This window comes from Acanthochromis polyacanthus, chromosome 15 (genome assembly GCF_021347895.1).
Source record: "Acanthochromis polyacanthus isolate Apoly-LR-REF ecotype Palm Island chromosome 15, KAUST_Apoly_ChrSc, whole genome shotgun sequence".
Lineage (NCBI taxonomy): Eukaryota > Metazoa > Chordata > Actinopteri > Pomacentridae > Acanthochromis > Acanthochromis polyacanthus.
In genome coordinates this window covers 37257981-37274074 of record NC_067127.1, presented here as the reverse complement: position 1 = coordinate 37274074, position 16094 = coordinate 37257981, and the positions used below count along the sequence as shown (strand labels likewise).

The following is a 16094-nucleotide window of genomic DNA, read 5'->3' as shown; positions in this document are numbered from 1 at the left end:
GTCATTCTGTCAGGATCTTGGTGGGTGAACCCAAGCAGCAGGCAACAGGCAGGCGGGTGAATTAATAATGGTTTAATAAAAACACAACACAAACTCTCCTTAGGGGAGGCAAGGAAGTAACAGAATGGGGAAATAAACTAAACTAACAGAGGGCGACGGCTCGCGGCCGTGTTGGGGTGCAAAACTAACTACACGGGGAGAGAGGTGACTCACGGAGTGTCCGGGGAATCGGGAGACGAGGTGGTGGGCAGAGCTGAGGGAGCCTGTAGCAGGAATGTGGCGAGTACTGAGGAGCAGGCAGACCGGGAGCAGACGGAGGAGGGGCGCAGAGCGGACGGGGGATTCCAGGGTGAGGAGGGAAGACGGAGCAGGCAAGGTAATCCATGAGGAAATGTAGTCCAGATAGCGATGTGCGTGTGGCGTTGTGCGGCATGTAATGACCCAGCGTCGAGCCGAGGGGAGAGTCAGGCTTTTATCCGTGGCTGATGAGTGATTCGAGCCAGCTGTGCTCCAGCACAGCCGCTCGTAATCAGCTGCCGAGTCGAACAGGAGAAGGAGGGGCCATGACACATCTTCATCACTTAGTCTGAGAGTTAAACCAGCAACTCTGAGGGGCCATTTACAAGAGGACGCTTGCAGGTAAAAACGGCAAAATATTTCAACAAAACGCCCTATCGTTTATACGAGGATAGCGTTTTGGGGGCTTGAAAACGCAAAAATTTGAAACCGGCCTCCAGAGTGGAAAAGTAGAAAACGCTCCGCCGTTACGTTTTCGTCTAAACAACAAAACGCAAAACTTTGCCGAGATCTGACCACATCGCGTACGCGATTACGTCACATACGTGTGCCGGTGCTTTGGTTTACTGGCCGGTACCATAGACTGTATATATAGTGGACGTAGCATCTGGCTCCAGAATTGAAGCCCACCCGGAAGTGTCAAAAACTTGCAATATCACGCCGTCCGCTAGGGTTGGCTCCAAAAAGCTTTTTCTCCATAGACCCCAATTCATTTTTGGAAAACATAAAATTTGATAGACTGATGTTCTACAGCTCAGGATTATTTTCCCGTTAGTTTTCATGGTCAAAATGAGAGATCAGGTGGCCGATCTTAAAATAAATCAATTCTGAATTTTAAATAAATCGTTAAAGTTGGCGGAGTCAGGGGGCGTGGCTATGCGTGATAGACAGCAACAGAAGCCTCTGCGGAAAAATGTGGGCGGGATAAGAGAGTCCTCAGCCAATCCTGCCCCCAGTTGCTCTCCGGTCCAGTCTGTTTGATGACGCTTTTTACGTCACTGGCTCCAAAAAATCCAAAACGGCAACCAGGAAGTAGCAAAATCCAGGGTTCATTTTATCGGCGTTGAAACCAACGGGTGACGTCAAGCTTAGTTTATGCCTGGCCGGTACAAGCATAGACATAATAAAGAGTAGACACCGCTCGGGGTGCTGCGCAGCGAGAAATACGGCCGCCATCTTGGACCAAGATGGCAGCCCCACCGCTCGTCAGCCCCAGTAGGCAGTAGCGGTCGATGCGGCGTCTACTCTTTATTATGTCTATGGGTACAAGGAAGTAAACAAAGATGTGTGATTATTTCCATCCTTCGTACCTTCAAGCAACTCTGGCAGCTCTATGTACACTACAGGAGTCATACCAACAAACGTACAGAATCTGTACAGATTCCATTCATGAATATTTACCGCGGCGGAGATCCGAAAAGGGAGATAGTACGCATGCGCGTAGACATGGTGGAGTTTTATCACAGCGCCACCCAGCTGCCTGGCATGCATATCCAATCGAATTCCACACACTATAGAGTCACCGTATATACGCAGATTTCCTTCAAAACAGCTCGTCTAAACATGAAATGACAAGACGCCACTTTTGCATTTTCTGTTAGGATGGTCCTCGTGTAAACGGCCCCTGAGTGACACAACAAGAATCAGAACAAAGTCTGTTCCAGAGTCAGTTCAAAGTTTCACATCAGGAAATAAAACACAGAGTCCAGAGAGGAACAGAACCAGAACAACAGTCCACCTGGTAAATGAAAAGATCCACAGACAGACAGCTGACTGAGAGACTCTGACAGGAGAAGAAGAAGAATATTGGACCAACACTCACCTTGTTGTCCTCCTCTGTCCTCTGTAGAATGGAGTCTGAACTCACAGAATCTTTCACTGTTTCCTCCCTGAACTGTACCTGGATCACCTGAGCAGAGCTGCTCCTCCCTCTAATAAACACAGATAAGAACTGATCTTCACCTGGACTTTATCTTCCTGTTAGTAACTCATTAAACACTCTGAACACCAGAGTTTCACTGACACATGCATCAAAGCGTCCATCACCTGGACTCCCTGTATCTCCAACCACATCCTCAGAGCTCCATCAGGAACATTCACAGAGATCAACACAGCTGCTGCTGGAGACTAAATGTCCTGAAGGTTTCTGCTGCAGGACACTGATCTCTGGAGTTTACAGGAACAGGTCCTCTGCTGACCAACACAGAGTGAAGATCAACTGAGAAAAGCTGCAGATGAGCTGCTGATTATGTGGCAGGAAAGTCTGGATTTACAACTCTACAGCTGAATCAGAAAGTGGATCAATAATCTGTCACATGGATCTGAATCAATATTCACACAGAGACAGACAACTGTTGGCTGATGGAAGATCTTTGGAGGAAACATGAATCCTGCTGGAACCAAACAACATCTGGACAGAAGAATGATGAAGAGAAAACAGCCCAAACTGTCCTGATGAGGAAAATAAGACAGCAGGAGGCGTTCAGAGGGTTTAATTTCAATCTGGATGTAAACAGCTTCTACATCTAACATGTGCTGTTAGGTCAGCAATATTGGTTTTTAATCTTTTTACTGTTTCCACCAAAAGCCTAAAGACTGAGTCCATTTCTCGAGTGGATTGAGCAGCAGATGATGTCACCACCTCGGTTCATCTGCTCTGGTTATTGTTACCATGAAAAACAACCAAATGGAGCCAGATATAATAACGCAGTCCTGCATGTTCACGTTTAATATAAAACACTCGTGTATTTATCTATAGAGGTTTGTCAGATGGTTCTAAATGTTTTTCATCTTTTAGAGGTGTTGATTTATTGACAGCTGTAGTTTGTGATGCAGTTGAACTGAACCATCTTATTCTCAGTTCTATCAGTGGATCCACTAAAACTTTTCAGAAACTGATCACTGAAAAATATTTGACCTTCAGGAGGACACCTCATAATGCAGGACTGTTTTATAGGAGCACGTGTTTTATCTGAATATAGCTCCTAAACAGGATGGATGCTTCACAGTTTGTCAGGCTGGCTGCTGCCAGGCCTAGATAGTGCCTCCCCTCCCTCTTTCTCTTTCTCTTTCAGGGTGGCTCAGCAGTGCAGTGGCAAAGACAGGTGTTTCCCATCAGCAGCGAGCAGCCGAGATTAGGAGCAGCTGGAGAACATTCAATCAAGCACAACCTGCCTCAATATAACCAGACGCCAGATTGTGACACATCGTGTAGGAGCTGTGTAGACAATCTTGCCATTTTATTCATGTCATGCTCAATTCTAATCTCCGTTGTCTTCACCTCCCCTAGATGTGGCTCCATGTGCTCCTAGTAGAGTTCCCTACTCACCATCTGTACCGGACTCCAGTCTTCGTCTCTGCAAGAGAGGACATCTTCTCAGACCGTCGCACAGCTTTGGGCGTCTCTTCCATTCATCCACTGCCTCGTTGCTCTCCTCCACCTGGCCCTGCACTCTGGTCTCCTGCACGGTGAACCATCCTGAGCGTACCTGATACAGTTGTGTTTGATACTGTCGTAGATCGTAGCGTTTGCTCCCGTACCGAGCAGTCTTCGAAGTAGTTGTTAATCGTAGCATTCCCTTGAACGTAGAGGTTATAGTCATTGGTTGTTTCGTAGTGTTAAAGTGTCGCCTACTGAGAGTAGAGTTGTTTGTTATTTTGTAGTAGTTGTAGTTCCAGCCACAAGTAGTCACTGTGTGCATTTTTGTGAACAAGGATTTAGTTTCCTGTTGAAGCAGCCATCTTAGTTGTAGTTTTTGGAAGTCATTGTAAATAAAACAGTCTTACGTTTAACTGAGACTGTCTGTCATTTCCTGAGCAAACTTAAAATCCTAACAGTTTTATTATTACATGACCGTAGCGGACACAGCTTGACTTTCTTTGGAATGCCAAGGAAGAGGTCAAACCAGGTAACAAACTCTTTTTGTTGAGGTTATGGACCTACACTCCACATGAAACTGCCATCTTGGACACTAAACAAAATGGGGAACCCTCTTGTTCTCCAGAAGAAACTCTATTACAGCAGGAGACCATTGATTCACCCCCACCATCTACAGTCCTCTGGAGCAAATGGTGCTGCATTCATTTCTTTACAGCATGAGTGTGAATTTCAGACCTCCTGTGGAGGGATGAAGCTCCATACAGGACATGAACACTTTGGAGGACCACAAGTTAAAAGACAGCTCATGGAGCTATCAATTCTTCTACTTCATTCTCTGTTCACTCAACCCCCTCTCTGCAGGTAGGGCAACTGATCAGACAAACCATAAAACTGTTGCTGCATTCCATGAAAAGGATCTGGAGTAAGACTCACATGTTTACACTGAAAAATGCATGGACTCAGTAACTGTTTTCTGATATCTGTTTTATGTTTTTGTGCACACCAACATCACCATAAGGAGTTCCTTTATCACCTATCCAAAATTCACATCTTTGGGTGATGTGGGGGCAAAGTTAAGGTTTTACTGAAACATTCACATTTCTTGCATGGACCCACAGTGCCACCGAGCCACATCCATAGCCAGGCAATGTCGAGATGAAATAAAATGTGAAGTTGGTAACATTTACAACTGTACACATTAAATGTACCACATATCCTCACAATAACATATATTCTTAATATCTAAAGCACCTTTTAGTTTCTATGTCCAGTGTAGCCTTCTTTATTAGACTGCACAACCTTGATTTTTCATTCCATGTTGATGGGTCATGGTGAGAGATGGACAGATTGTATTTGTGCAGATAATACATGTTTTAATTCGATTTAACTAGTGCACTTTTTCCTCCTTCTGAGAACAAAGAGAGGAGTTGGATTTCACCAAATCTGTGGTAAAATTCTCTCCACGTCCTGGCCTCTATCCAAAGACCCACTCAGGCGATAAAATGCAAAACCCCCTTTGTTTGCACTTTCCTCTTCCTTTATGTCTCTTACTCTTACGTCTTCACTTCTACGTATCGCTCTTTAACTTTTTTGTCTCCTGATTTTATTCTTCGTTTCAGCGCTCTTTTCTTTGTCTCATTTTTGGCACTTTTATAATTTTTCAACATATTTAGACATTGCTCACTTTCGTTACAAGCCTGAGCTTATATGTTTTAATCCACTTTCTGACGAGCCAATAAGAAACAATGGAAATCATTTCTTCCACACAATAGATTTTTCACTCCTATATAGCTCAACTGTACTGTCTTAGTAGAATAGTTAAATGCTTCTCATTCAGACCAATTCGTGATCTTGTGAATTTCTTTCTAATCAGAATTCTAGACTTAGATATCAGACTGATCATCTTAATTTTAATCAAAATCTCCTTCACACTTTGTTTAAATTGATCATTTCCTCACACAAACTGAGGATGGTGTCCCTTTATTAATGAGTGCAACTTAACTATTTTAGAATTCGCACTACATGACTAAAATCCATGAGTCTACATTTTACAACCAGAGCTGCTGTTTGTCCTCCAACATCCAGAGGTTTATAGATCATAAATAAAACTAAAATAAAATTTAAAAATTAAGAGATAAGACTATATATAAAAATACAATAAATAAACAAATACAAATAAGATTAGAACTAAAATAAATTACATTAAAAAACTGAGAAATAATGATTGATTGGTTGATTTTCTGCATTTATGTGCAGACATGAAGTTTTATTCTGTAGAAGTTTATTGTGAATGAAACAGGGATCTGTAGTGACTGCATTGATTCACTGATGACCCAACCCGGTCTCATGGGGATTCGTGAAACTGTCACGTAAGTTTTAGTTTCGGTTTCGTGCGCACCAACACGATTTCGTCATGTTTTTCGTGCCGCTCACCACGAAATGTTTTTCGCTGTGGTAATCACATCTGAAAGAGGTTTATACCGGCAGATTCATGACGATCTAAGCTGTCCATCGGCGTATACTGCTTGTGTGATCGCGTTTGCGGCCGCCGGCCGCCGGACATTCTTTAAATTCCTATGCAAATTGGTAAGTGTACCACCGGCTTATGGTTAGGTTATGGTTATGGTTATGGTTAGGATTATGGTTAGGGTTATGTTTAGGGACGATGTCATGCAAAATATAGCGTTGGATTCGCCACGGTTTTACATTAAAAATATAATATACACATTCTTTTGAAATACGTTCTGAGTGGCACGAAAAGTCTGCCGTTTAAAATACATTGGTGCGCATTTCGTGGTGAGCGGCACGAAAAACATGACGAAATCGTGTTGGTGCGCACGAAACCGAAACAAAAATTTACGTGACAGTTTCACGAATCCTCGTGAGATCGGGCTGGATGACCAGAATAAAACACACTGCAGTGTTTAGATCAGCCTGTAGGGGGCGCTGAGACACGCTTTACCTGTGAGTTACAGTACTAACACATACCATAAAAGTACTGTGATAGTCATGAAATACTCACTTAAGTGTCCTTAAGGTGGCCTGGGGTGGCCACTGCCACCCCTACAAGTCTGCTGGCTACCACTGCAAATCTGCTGGTCACCCCACTGGCCAGTCACAAATATGGACTGCCAGTTAAGCTCACACAGGCAAGGCTCAGACTGTACACATGTAGCCAATCAGAGGCGACAAAGATGGTTCCTTCCCTCTTGATTGGCTCATTGTCTAACAGTGATGTCAGTCACTCATCCATTCCATTGGTTCTGAGAAGGTTACAAACTGACAGCATCGCCATTGATCCGCATCGATCAGCACCGATCTGAACAGAGGACTATGAGTAAGTCATAATTTCTTTTGTAAAAATAAGTGGGAGAAGTAATATTTGTCATGACACGTGCTTTGTAAGTGTCAAAAGGTGCTGCTACAGCAACCTGTTAGAGCAGCACTGCTGTGCTTTGCAACTTATTTGAGTTACAGGCATAGTCAGCTAACGTTAGCTGCTGCTATTATTACTCTGCCAAGGCATGGTGGAGTTATGGGACGATCTGCTTACGATTGTCTGTGACTCTGTTGGTCTGTAAATCTGTCTGTCTGTGTGAAACATTACTCAAAAACAGAGCAACAGATTTGGATGAAATTTTCAGGGAAGGCCAGAAATGGCACAAGGAACAAGTGGTTAAATTTTGGCATTGATGCGGCTTGTAGTGTGGATTCACAGCTTTGTTAAAGAGTTCCCGTTGCCAGATATAGCAGCCTGCACAGTGTTCCTGTAACCATGATGTGAACACTGTCTGCTACCCGCTGAAGATCACATGATTGATCCTACGACAAAATTACTGTGATTTATCAGTTGGAAATCATACAAGGAACAAATGGTTAAACTGTGGGGTGTTTCTGAGTCCCATCAATTCCTGCTGACTGCTACATATTTAGCTCATGTATGTAGCAAACTCCAGCCAAACACATTAAGTTCAGCCGTCAGCCTTATGTGAACACAGATTCACCTTTCTGTCCTTCCCTCATTTCTTCACCGTAACACCTTGTAACCGCTAGGTGTTTATAAGTTTAAACACATCCTTTAAAAGACAGCAACAGCGTGGAACCGTTTTCTGTCATCTTTATGTGAATTTTCGGACTTTTCCACAGTGTCTTCGTCATGTCAAGAAACACTTAGACAACACTTCCTGTGCCGCTGGAACGGTGACAAAATAAAAGCCTGCAACATTAAAAATATGTCTTCAAAATAAAAGCATTGAGGGAACAGTTATTTTAACACGAGCTTGCCAAAAGTGATGAACTGATCAACCCACCTTCATAAGTGTAATTTACACACAGTTTCGTATCCATACATAACATGCACATGCATAACACATGCCTGTGCTCAGCACAAGGTCATTTTTTTTATTAAAGATTTCATCCGCTGTAAATATTACGTCAACTCAGCAGCCTTGGTGGAGCTGTGCTCTCTGAGTGTTTTTCTAGTTTCAATTTGCAGACCATGAAGAGAAGTCAAGATATCTCTTCTTACTTTAAGAAGAAAATTAGCAAAGGAGGCGAGAGAGGCAACGGTCGAGCAGTAGAGGCATAGTGATGAGGAGGAAGGAAGAGAGCAAATGAACTCAAAATGTTAACTGTACTGTTATTAGTCTATGCACATTAGATCGTTAGTAACATTAAATATAACATAATAAAGACAACAAGTTTATCAGTAGGCGCTTCCTCAGGTCTTTCTGATAGTTTTCTGCTAGCCTACATACGACAGTATAATCAAAAGATAATAATAATAGTACTAGTAAAATAAAACTCCAGAAATTATGACTTTTTAGCATTGGTGTGCCACCCCAAGATTTTAAGTGGCCCCACCTGGCCACCCCTATGAAAAAGTTCTGCAGGTGCCACTGCCTTAAAGTGAAGTAAATGTCCCCTGTGAGTGCTAATGCTGTATTTGATCAATACTTGGACTGTGACTGGTGATCGATTTAACCTCAGATCAATACACTGTTAATATTTAGTTAATCAAAACAGGAAATAGTGAATAATCTGCATCACAGTGAACCAGAGCTGACATGATGAACAATGAATTATCTGAAGTATTTAAAGTTAAAATGTAAAAACGAAGCAGAAAATCCACAAACAAACGTATTTCCTGCTGTTCAATTTATGGTCCAATAAATCAGATTTATCAGCTTTCACTGCTTCATTTAGATAATACGTTATATGGATAATTATTGTTATTAAAAGTAAAATAAAAATAGTTATGTATTTACTTTTCAATAAATGTGGAAGTAATACTAAAGTATCACTTTATATAAATGAGTCTCTGAAAGTGTCTTTAACATTTTAAACATTTCCATGAAAAGTAGACTGAATCTGATTAAACACTGATTCAATCTCATTTTTACTGACTTCTCTGTTTTATTACTTCTATTATTATTTGTTTAAGTGGTAATGATGACATAAAATCTAAAACTACTAATAATCTGGACATTGATGTAAAAAGGATCAATAACCTGAATAACAATGTAGAAAAAATCAATAACTGAATTATTAATGCAAAAAGTACCAATAATCGGAATCACTTTTACCTTAATGTTATCTTTTATGTGAGTAAAAACCTTTTCTATTGGTCACGTTTATTTTTAAATGCGAAATTAAATATTTTAATGCTAACATTCTTTGTGCTAGTGTGACTTTTTTTTTAAATTGCTAACTTTTTATGGTCCTTTTTTTTGGCATTTTATATTCACACCTATAGGCAAATTTCGAATAAATATTTAACTTCAGTACAGTTTTGGACTGGGGGAGGAAACCTACACATGCACAGGGAGAACATGCAAACTCCATGCAAAAAGATCCCAGGAAGGCTGGGATGTGAACCAGGGATCTTCTAGCTGCAAGGCAACAGTGCTAACCACCACACCACTCTGCAGCCTGTAAAATATAAAATAAAACAATAAAATACACATCAATAAAATCACTAAAAGCACACTTTGTCACTGCAAATCTGCCAAAGTTCCTTCTGGTCTCTGCGTTCCTGAACCAACTTATCCATCAGATCATCACAGCTCCACATCCTGCACCAGCCTCTCCCTCTCACTACTGCAAAGGCTACGCAAGAATCACTTTCATTCTTCAAAATGGGAAATTACAAATTACAGTTGGTTTTCAGTTTTCAAAGTAATCCTAAATTCATCATGTTTTCTACCAATTGCTTCCTGTGACAATCACAGTTCACTCGTTTATCAGCATTCATTCATTCATTCATTCATTCACTGACTGTTGTTGTCATGTCGTTGTTGTTTGGTTGTAGTATTAGTTCATAAATGTTTGTAAATAATTGTCATTGGTTCAACCGTGTGTTTGTTTTGGGAACTGGAGGTCAATGAAATCAGAGCTTTCGACTTTTCATTAAAGTTCCTTTGAAACTTATGGGGATGGCTAGTGTGACGTCATGGACCACTTCCGTGTCCAAGCCGCGGCGTACCGAATGAAAACACAATGGCAGTAGCGAAAGAACCGGTCACCTTTTTCACTGTGACATCTTATTTTGCGGATTTTCCGAAGTCGGTAAAGCGAGGTCTTAACTCTTACAACTCAAACAGAGTTGTAAGAGTTAGTGTGCTGGCAGGTGGTTTTAAAGGGAAAGTGCAGGCGTCAATGAAAAGGAAAACGTACAGTGTTGAGGTGAGTAGCTAAGTAGCGTAAGCTAACAAACACAGGATGTCAGAAATAAAGCTAGCTTTATCATCTGTGTGAGGTTAAATGTCGTTTACTTGGCTTTGTTAGAGTTGTTATGTTAGATTTGAAAAGTATACTCTAAAGATTCCCAGCAGCACACTCCAGCGCTAACTTCTGCCGGGAGCACATGGCTAATTTGCATATGTAAATAACTACGCATCTCTTTACACTAATCATGAATCCATAACAGTTAAAACAATCTTAGTCAAACATTTTTAGCAAGTCAGTCCAAGTATTGGACTCAATTAAATCCAAGTCACATAGACTCATATCCTAGTCAAGTCGAGTATTTTGGGCAGATTGGTCAAGCAAGTCCAAGTCCCCAAAACTGGGACAAAAGTCTCCCTCGACAGACTTTATTCTTATAAATTAAAAGTATAAACTTATTATCAGAGACTTTAATCTCGACCACTTTTAGTTTCTTTTGTAATGTGGCCCAAACACTCCTCATAACACAAAAAGATAACATGATTCAAGCGGCTAATACTAGCTAGCGCACGTTAGCTCCCGGCGCTAAATGTATTTTCTAAGATTAGAAATCCGACTTACCTTATCAGTGTCAGCCATCTTCTCTTCTCCTTTTCGTCCAGAGGAAAGTGGTTGAAAGATATCGTTTTATTTACATCATTTCTATTGTTGCAACACAGGACACAACACAGCACCATTATATCGTTGGTTTGGTAGGACACGGAAGTGACGTTTTTGGACACGATGACGTAGTTACTAGCCATCCCCATTCTAAATTGACAATTTCCTCAGGCAAGCTGAGGATGGTGCCCCTGAATTAATGAGTGCAATTTTAATCATAAAGTGTAGTTTCTAGTATTAGGTGTGTTGCAGTCGACACTTTCGCTGCACAATTATCTATTTTTGGTTCCGCCATGAGGCTAATGTCTGCAACAATTTTGCAAAATATATTTTTTGGCGCTCCCATGCAAGACAGTTTCTATACATTTTTGCTACAGATCTTTCTGATCACATTGATCACTGTTAGATTCTCTGATATCAGAGTCATTTTAGGAACCCTCAACTGAAAGTGAAATGAAAGAAATTCACTAAAAACATAAAAAAATCTGGACTGAATCAAATGCCTGCTGATGTGTCTGTGCTTCTTGTCCAAACTGAGAGTTTCCTCCAGTTCAGGTGGATTTTAACAAGGAGAACTGTCTGTTCCTTCATTATTGTGACCACAGCGAACATCACATCTCACTGCAGGATCCATCTGACCCCACATGAAGTCCTTCACTCATTCTCTTTGCTGCATTTACAAACTTCAGCACTGAATATTGTGTTTTCTGACTCATTGTGTTCCATCTCTGATAACAAATCCAAACGTCTACAGTTGATCTGTGACACGTCAAACTCTTCATTTATGTTGCAAACTGTCATACAAACTGTTTGAAATACTTTCAGATCCCAGTTTATCAAGGAGAACCCCAACAGTGTTTCCTTCTTCTGGACCTGGTTCTCTGCTGCACCAACAGACCTTTAGTTACTTAGATCTAAGAACTAAAGAAGGTTTAAAGGGTTGTAGATGTTTTCTTACTTTGTGTCTGAGGGTTCTGGTTCTTTCATGAAGTTTAGAGGTTCTTCTCTGGACCAGTCACTCTTCATGGACAGACGGCTGGAGGATGGAAACTCCTCCTCCTCCTCACAATCACTCATCTTGAGGACTTCAGTCAGTCTGAGAGGAAAACCAGCAACACTGACTGAGAGCTCAGGAAATAATAAGAGTCAAAGGAACACACAAGTTCATGTTTGTCTTCATTCAGGTTCTTTGTCCACAGAAGTGTACTCTGAAAAAAGTCCTCAGAGAGAAAACTGAAAAGCTGTGTTTCCTCTTTCCTTCTTTCTTCATCATATTTCACCTCTGATTATAAGTCAGACTCTCAGAAACCCTTTCTTCAAGAAGCTGCATTCCATTAAGATATATTCTACCCTAAACCAAGCAAAAGTAATTTGGGATTTAAAAACCAAAGGGTCTACTTGGTGGACATTTAATGAAGCAAGAGTGATCAAGTTCACCATTTACTATGTGACTCTAACTTGGATTTTTTATTGTCTGACAAAGACTTGGCTAAATTCTTACTCTCCCACTGCAGACTTGCATTTACCAGGATAAAATATTTTTTAGGAAAGACCGAATTGGGAGAAGAACTGGAGGGGTAATGTTCTATATAAGGGAACACCTAAAGTGTACTCAGATTGAATGGGCTCACGCAAACAGTTTAGAATATATTGGTCTTAAAATGTTCCTCTCTCCACAGATGTCCATCATGCTAATAGGAATGTATGGGCCACCATCAACCTCTAATGTATTTTATGAGGAATTACAGGCTCTGTTGATGGATTGTGACACCAAGAATGAGGTCATTCTAATTGGGGATTTGAATATTAACTGGCTTGATAAAACAAACAGGAAACATCTAAATTAATAATGGACAAGTATAACTTCTCAGCTTATTAAAGTACCTACTAGACTAACTAAATCCTCTGAATCATGTATAGGCTTAGTCCTCAGCAACAAGTATCCAAGCTGGAGGACAAAGTAAAACAGGACCCGGGAGATATTCCGACAGTTCTGAACGATTACTTTATAGACTCTATCCAAGACTTAGCACATAACCCTGGGCCCCTGTCACACCATAGTGGATCTGGATGTACAGCCCTTCAGGTTGATGGGGTTCCACATCTGGATATAGCTAACACAGGAACGGCTCACCCAGCGGGACCCTGCAGAGGATTTATAGCCCAGACTCAGAAGCTCTAAGGCCAAAGATGCATTTGGTTTGGACATGAATAAATTCCATTATTGAATTCCATAAGCAATCTTATAGCACCATTAGCAATTATTTGTAACAACTCTATGCGTGAAAGGGTTTTTCCACAGCCATGGAAGAGCTCTGTTATCACACCAAGCTTCAAATCTGGTGACCCAGCAACAATCACAAACTACAGACCTATAAGTGTACACCCTGCAGTTTCTGAGATAATGGAAAAATAGTTGCTGAGCAGATCAGAAAGCACCTAAATAACAGTCCATACAACGTACACCAACTGTAATTTGGTTTTAGAAAACATCACTCCACTGAGACGGCTGTTTGCTATTTTCTGGAAAATTTAGAATCCAGGTTGGACACAGGGGGCATTATTGGGGCAGTTTTTAATGATCTTAGGAAAGCATTTGTACGGAGCCCCTAAGGTGCCACGAAGGAAAAAGAATATAAAACGTGCGCACGCGATGCTAAAACGTGCGCACGTTTGTGAATAATGCCGCTTTAGGGAACACTACAGCTGGAGATAAGGTTAACGTTTAGGAAAGGGAGCCTGATGAAGAGGAAACATCAGCTCTACCTGATGAAGAGGAAACATCAGCTCTACCTGATGGAGAGGAAACATCAGCTCTACCTGATGGAGAGGAAACATCAGCTCTACCTGATGAAGAGGAAACATCAGCTCTACCTGATGGAGAGGAAACATCAGCTCTACCTGATGAAGAGGAAACATCAGCTCTACCTGATGGAGAGGAAACATCAGCTCTACCTGATGAAGAGGAAACATCAGGTCTACCTGATGGAGAGGAAACATCAGCTCTACCTGATGGAGAGGAAACATCAGGTCTACCTGATGAAGAGGAAACATCAGGTCTACCTGATGAAGAGGAAACATCAGGTCTACCTGATGGAGAGGAAACATTAGCTCTACCTGATGGAGAGGAAACATCAGCTCTACCTGATGAAGAGGAAACATCAGCTCTACCTGATGAAGAGGAAACATCAGCTCTACCTGATGAAGAGGAAACATCAGCTCTACCTGATGAAGAGGAAACATCAGCTCTACCTGATGGAGAGGAAACATCAGGTCTACCTGATGGAGAGGAAACATCAGCTCTGCCTGATGAAGAGGAAACATCAGCTCTACCTGATGAAGAGGAAACATCAGCTCTACCTGATGAAGAGGAAACATCAGCTCTACCTGATGAAGAGGAAACATCAGCTCTGCCTGATGAAGAGGAAGCATCAGCTCTGCCTGATGAAGAGGAAACATCAGCTCTACCTGATGGAGAGGAAACATCAGCTCTACCTGATGGAGAGGAAACATCAGCTCTACCTGATGGAGAGGAAACATCAGCTCTACCTGATGGAGAGGAAACATCAGCTCTACCTGATGAAGAGGAAACATCAGCTCTGCCTGATGAAGAGGAAGCATCAGCTCTGCCTGATGAAGAGGAAACATCAGCTCTGCCTGATGAAGAGGAAACATCAGCTCTACCTGATGGAGAGGAAACATCAGCTCTGCCTGATGAAGAGGAAACATCAGCTCTGCCTGATGCAGAGGAAACATCAGCTCTGCCTGATGAAGAGGAAACATCAGCTCTACCTGATGGAGAGGAAACATCAGCTCTACCTGATGGAGAGGAAACATCAGCTCTGCCTGATGAAGAGGAAACATCAGCTCTACCTGATGGAGAGGAAACATCAGCTCTACCTGATGGAGAGGAAACATCAGCTCTACCTGATGAAGAGGAAACATCAGCTCTACCTGATGGAGAGGAAACATCAGCTCTACCTGATGGAGAGGAAACATCAGCTCTACCTGATGGAGAGGAAACATCAGCTCTGCCTGATGGAGAGGAAACATCAGGTCTACCTGATGGAGAGGAAACATCAGGTCTACCTGATGGAGAGGAAACATCAGCTCTACCTGATGGAGAGGAAACATCAGCTCTGCCTGATGGAGAGGAAACATCAGCTCTGCCTGATGGAGAGGAAACATCAGCTCTGCCTGATGGAGAGGAAACATCAGGTCTACCTGATGGAGAGGAAACATCAGCTCTACCTGATGGAGAGGAAACATCAGCTCTACCTGATGGAGAGGAAACATTAGCTCTACCTGATGAAGAGGAAACATCAGCTCTACCTGATGAAGAGGAAACATCAGCTCTACCTGATGAAGAGGAAACATCAGCTCTACCTGATGAAGAGGAAACATCAGCTCTACCTGATGAAGAGGAAACATCAGCTCTGCCTGATGAAGAGGAAGCATCAGCTCTACCTGATGAAGAGGAAACATCAGCTCTACCTGATGAAGAGGAAACATCAGCTCTGCCTGATGAAGAGGAAACATCAGCTCTACCTGATGGCAGGAGGAGTCTGTGTGTTTCTGAACTGACAGACCAATGACAAACACTGGAAAGCTTCACTGGTAAAATAGAAGCGACCTGTCAAATTTACACTGGTAGAGACAGTGTCTGGGTCCGGATTCGGACCGCGGTCCGCCTTTTAGTGAGCCCTGTTCTCAGCCATACAGCTTCACCGCTTCCTAACACAGAGAAGACGAATTTATGAACGGGAAAGTGAACGTTATGTCAAAAAACATACTAATACATGTGTTTGCGCATTTTTAAGTGGTTATATGGAAATTCGGGACCTTTTCTAGTTGGTATAAGGTGTATACCTGCATGTTTACACCCCTGGGTATACGTATCTTTGTGCATTTTTAAGTGGGTATACGGAAATTTTGGACTTTTTCTAGTGGGTATACGGCATATACCTGTGTGTTCACACCCCTGGGTATACGTATTTTTGTGCATTTTTAAGTGGGTATACAGAAATTTGGAAAATTTAGTAGTGGGTATACGGTGTATACCTGCGTATCACGTAGACTACTGCTTTCTCCC

The 16094-nt window shown here is 41.9% G+C and overlaps 1 protein-coding gene across 2 annotated transcripts in view; it reads right to left on the bottom strand.

Annotated features, from left to right (window-relative positions):
- The window catches only part of LOC127537596 (NACHT, LRR and PYD domains-containing protein 14-like), a 174209-nt gene extending 162115 nt beyond the window's left edge, over window positions 1-12094 (bottom strand). For both annotated transcript variants that reach the window (XM_051960278.1, XM_051960279.1), the window contains exon 1: window positions 11961-12094. In XM_051960278.1, the coding sequence (XP_051816238.1) occupies window positions 11961-12079 (119 nt within the window). In that variant the 5' untranslated portion in view covers window positions 12080-12094. The remainder of the gene's footprint in view (window positions 1-11960) is intronic.
- Window positions 12095-16094: the final 4000 nt, after the last annotated feature.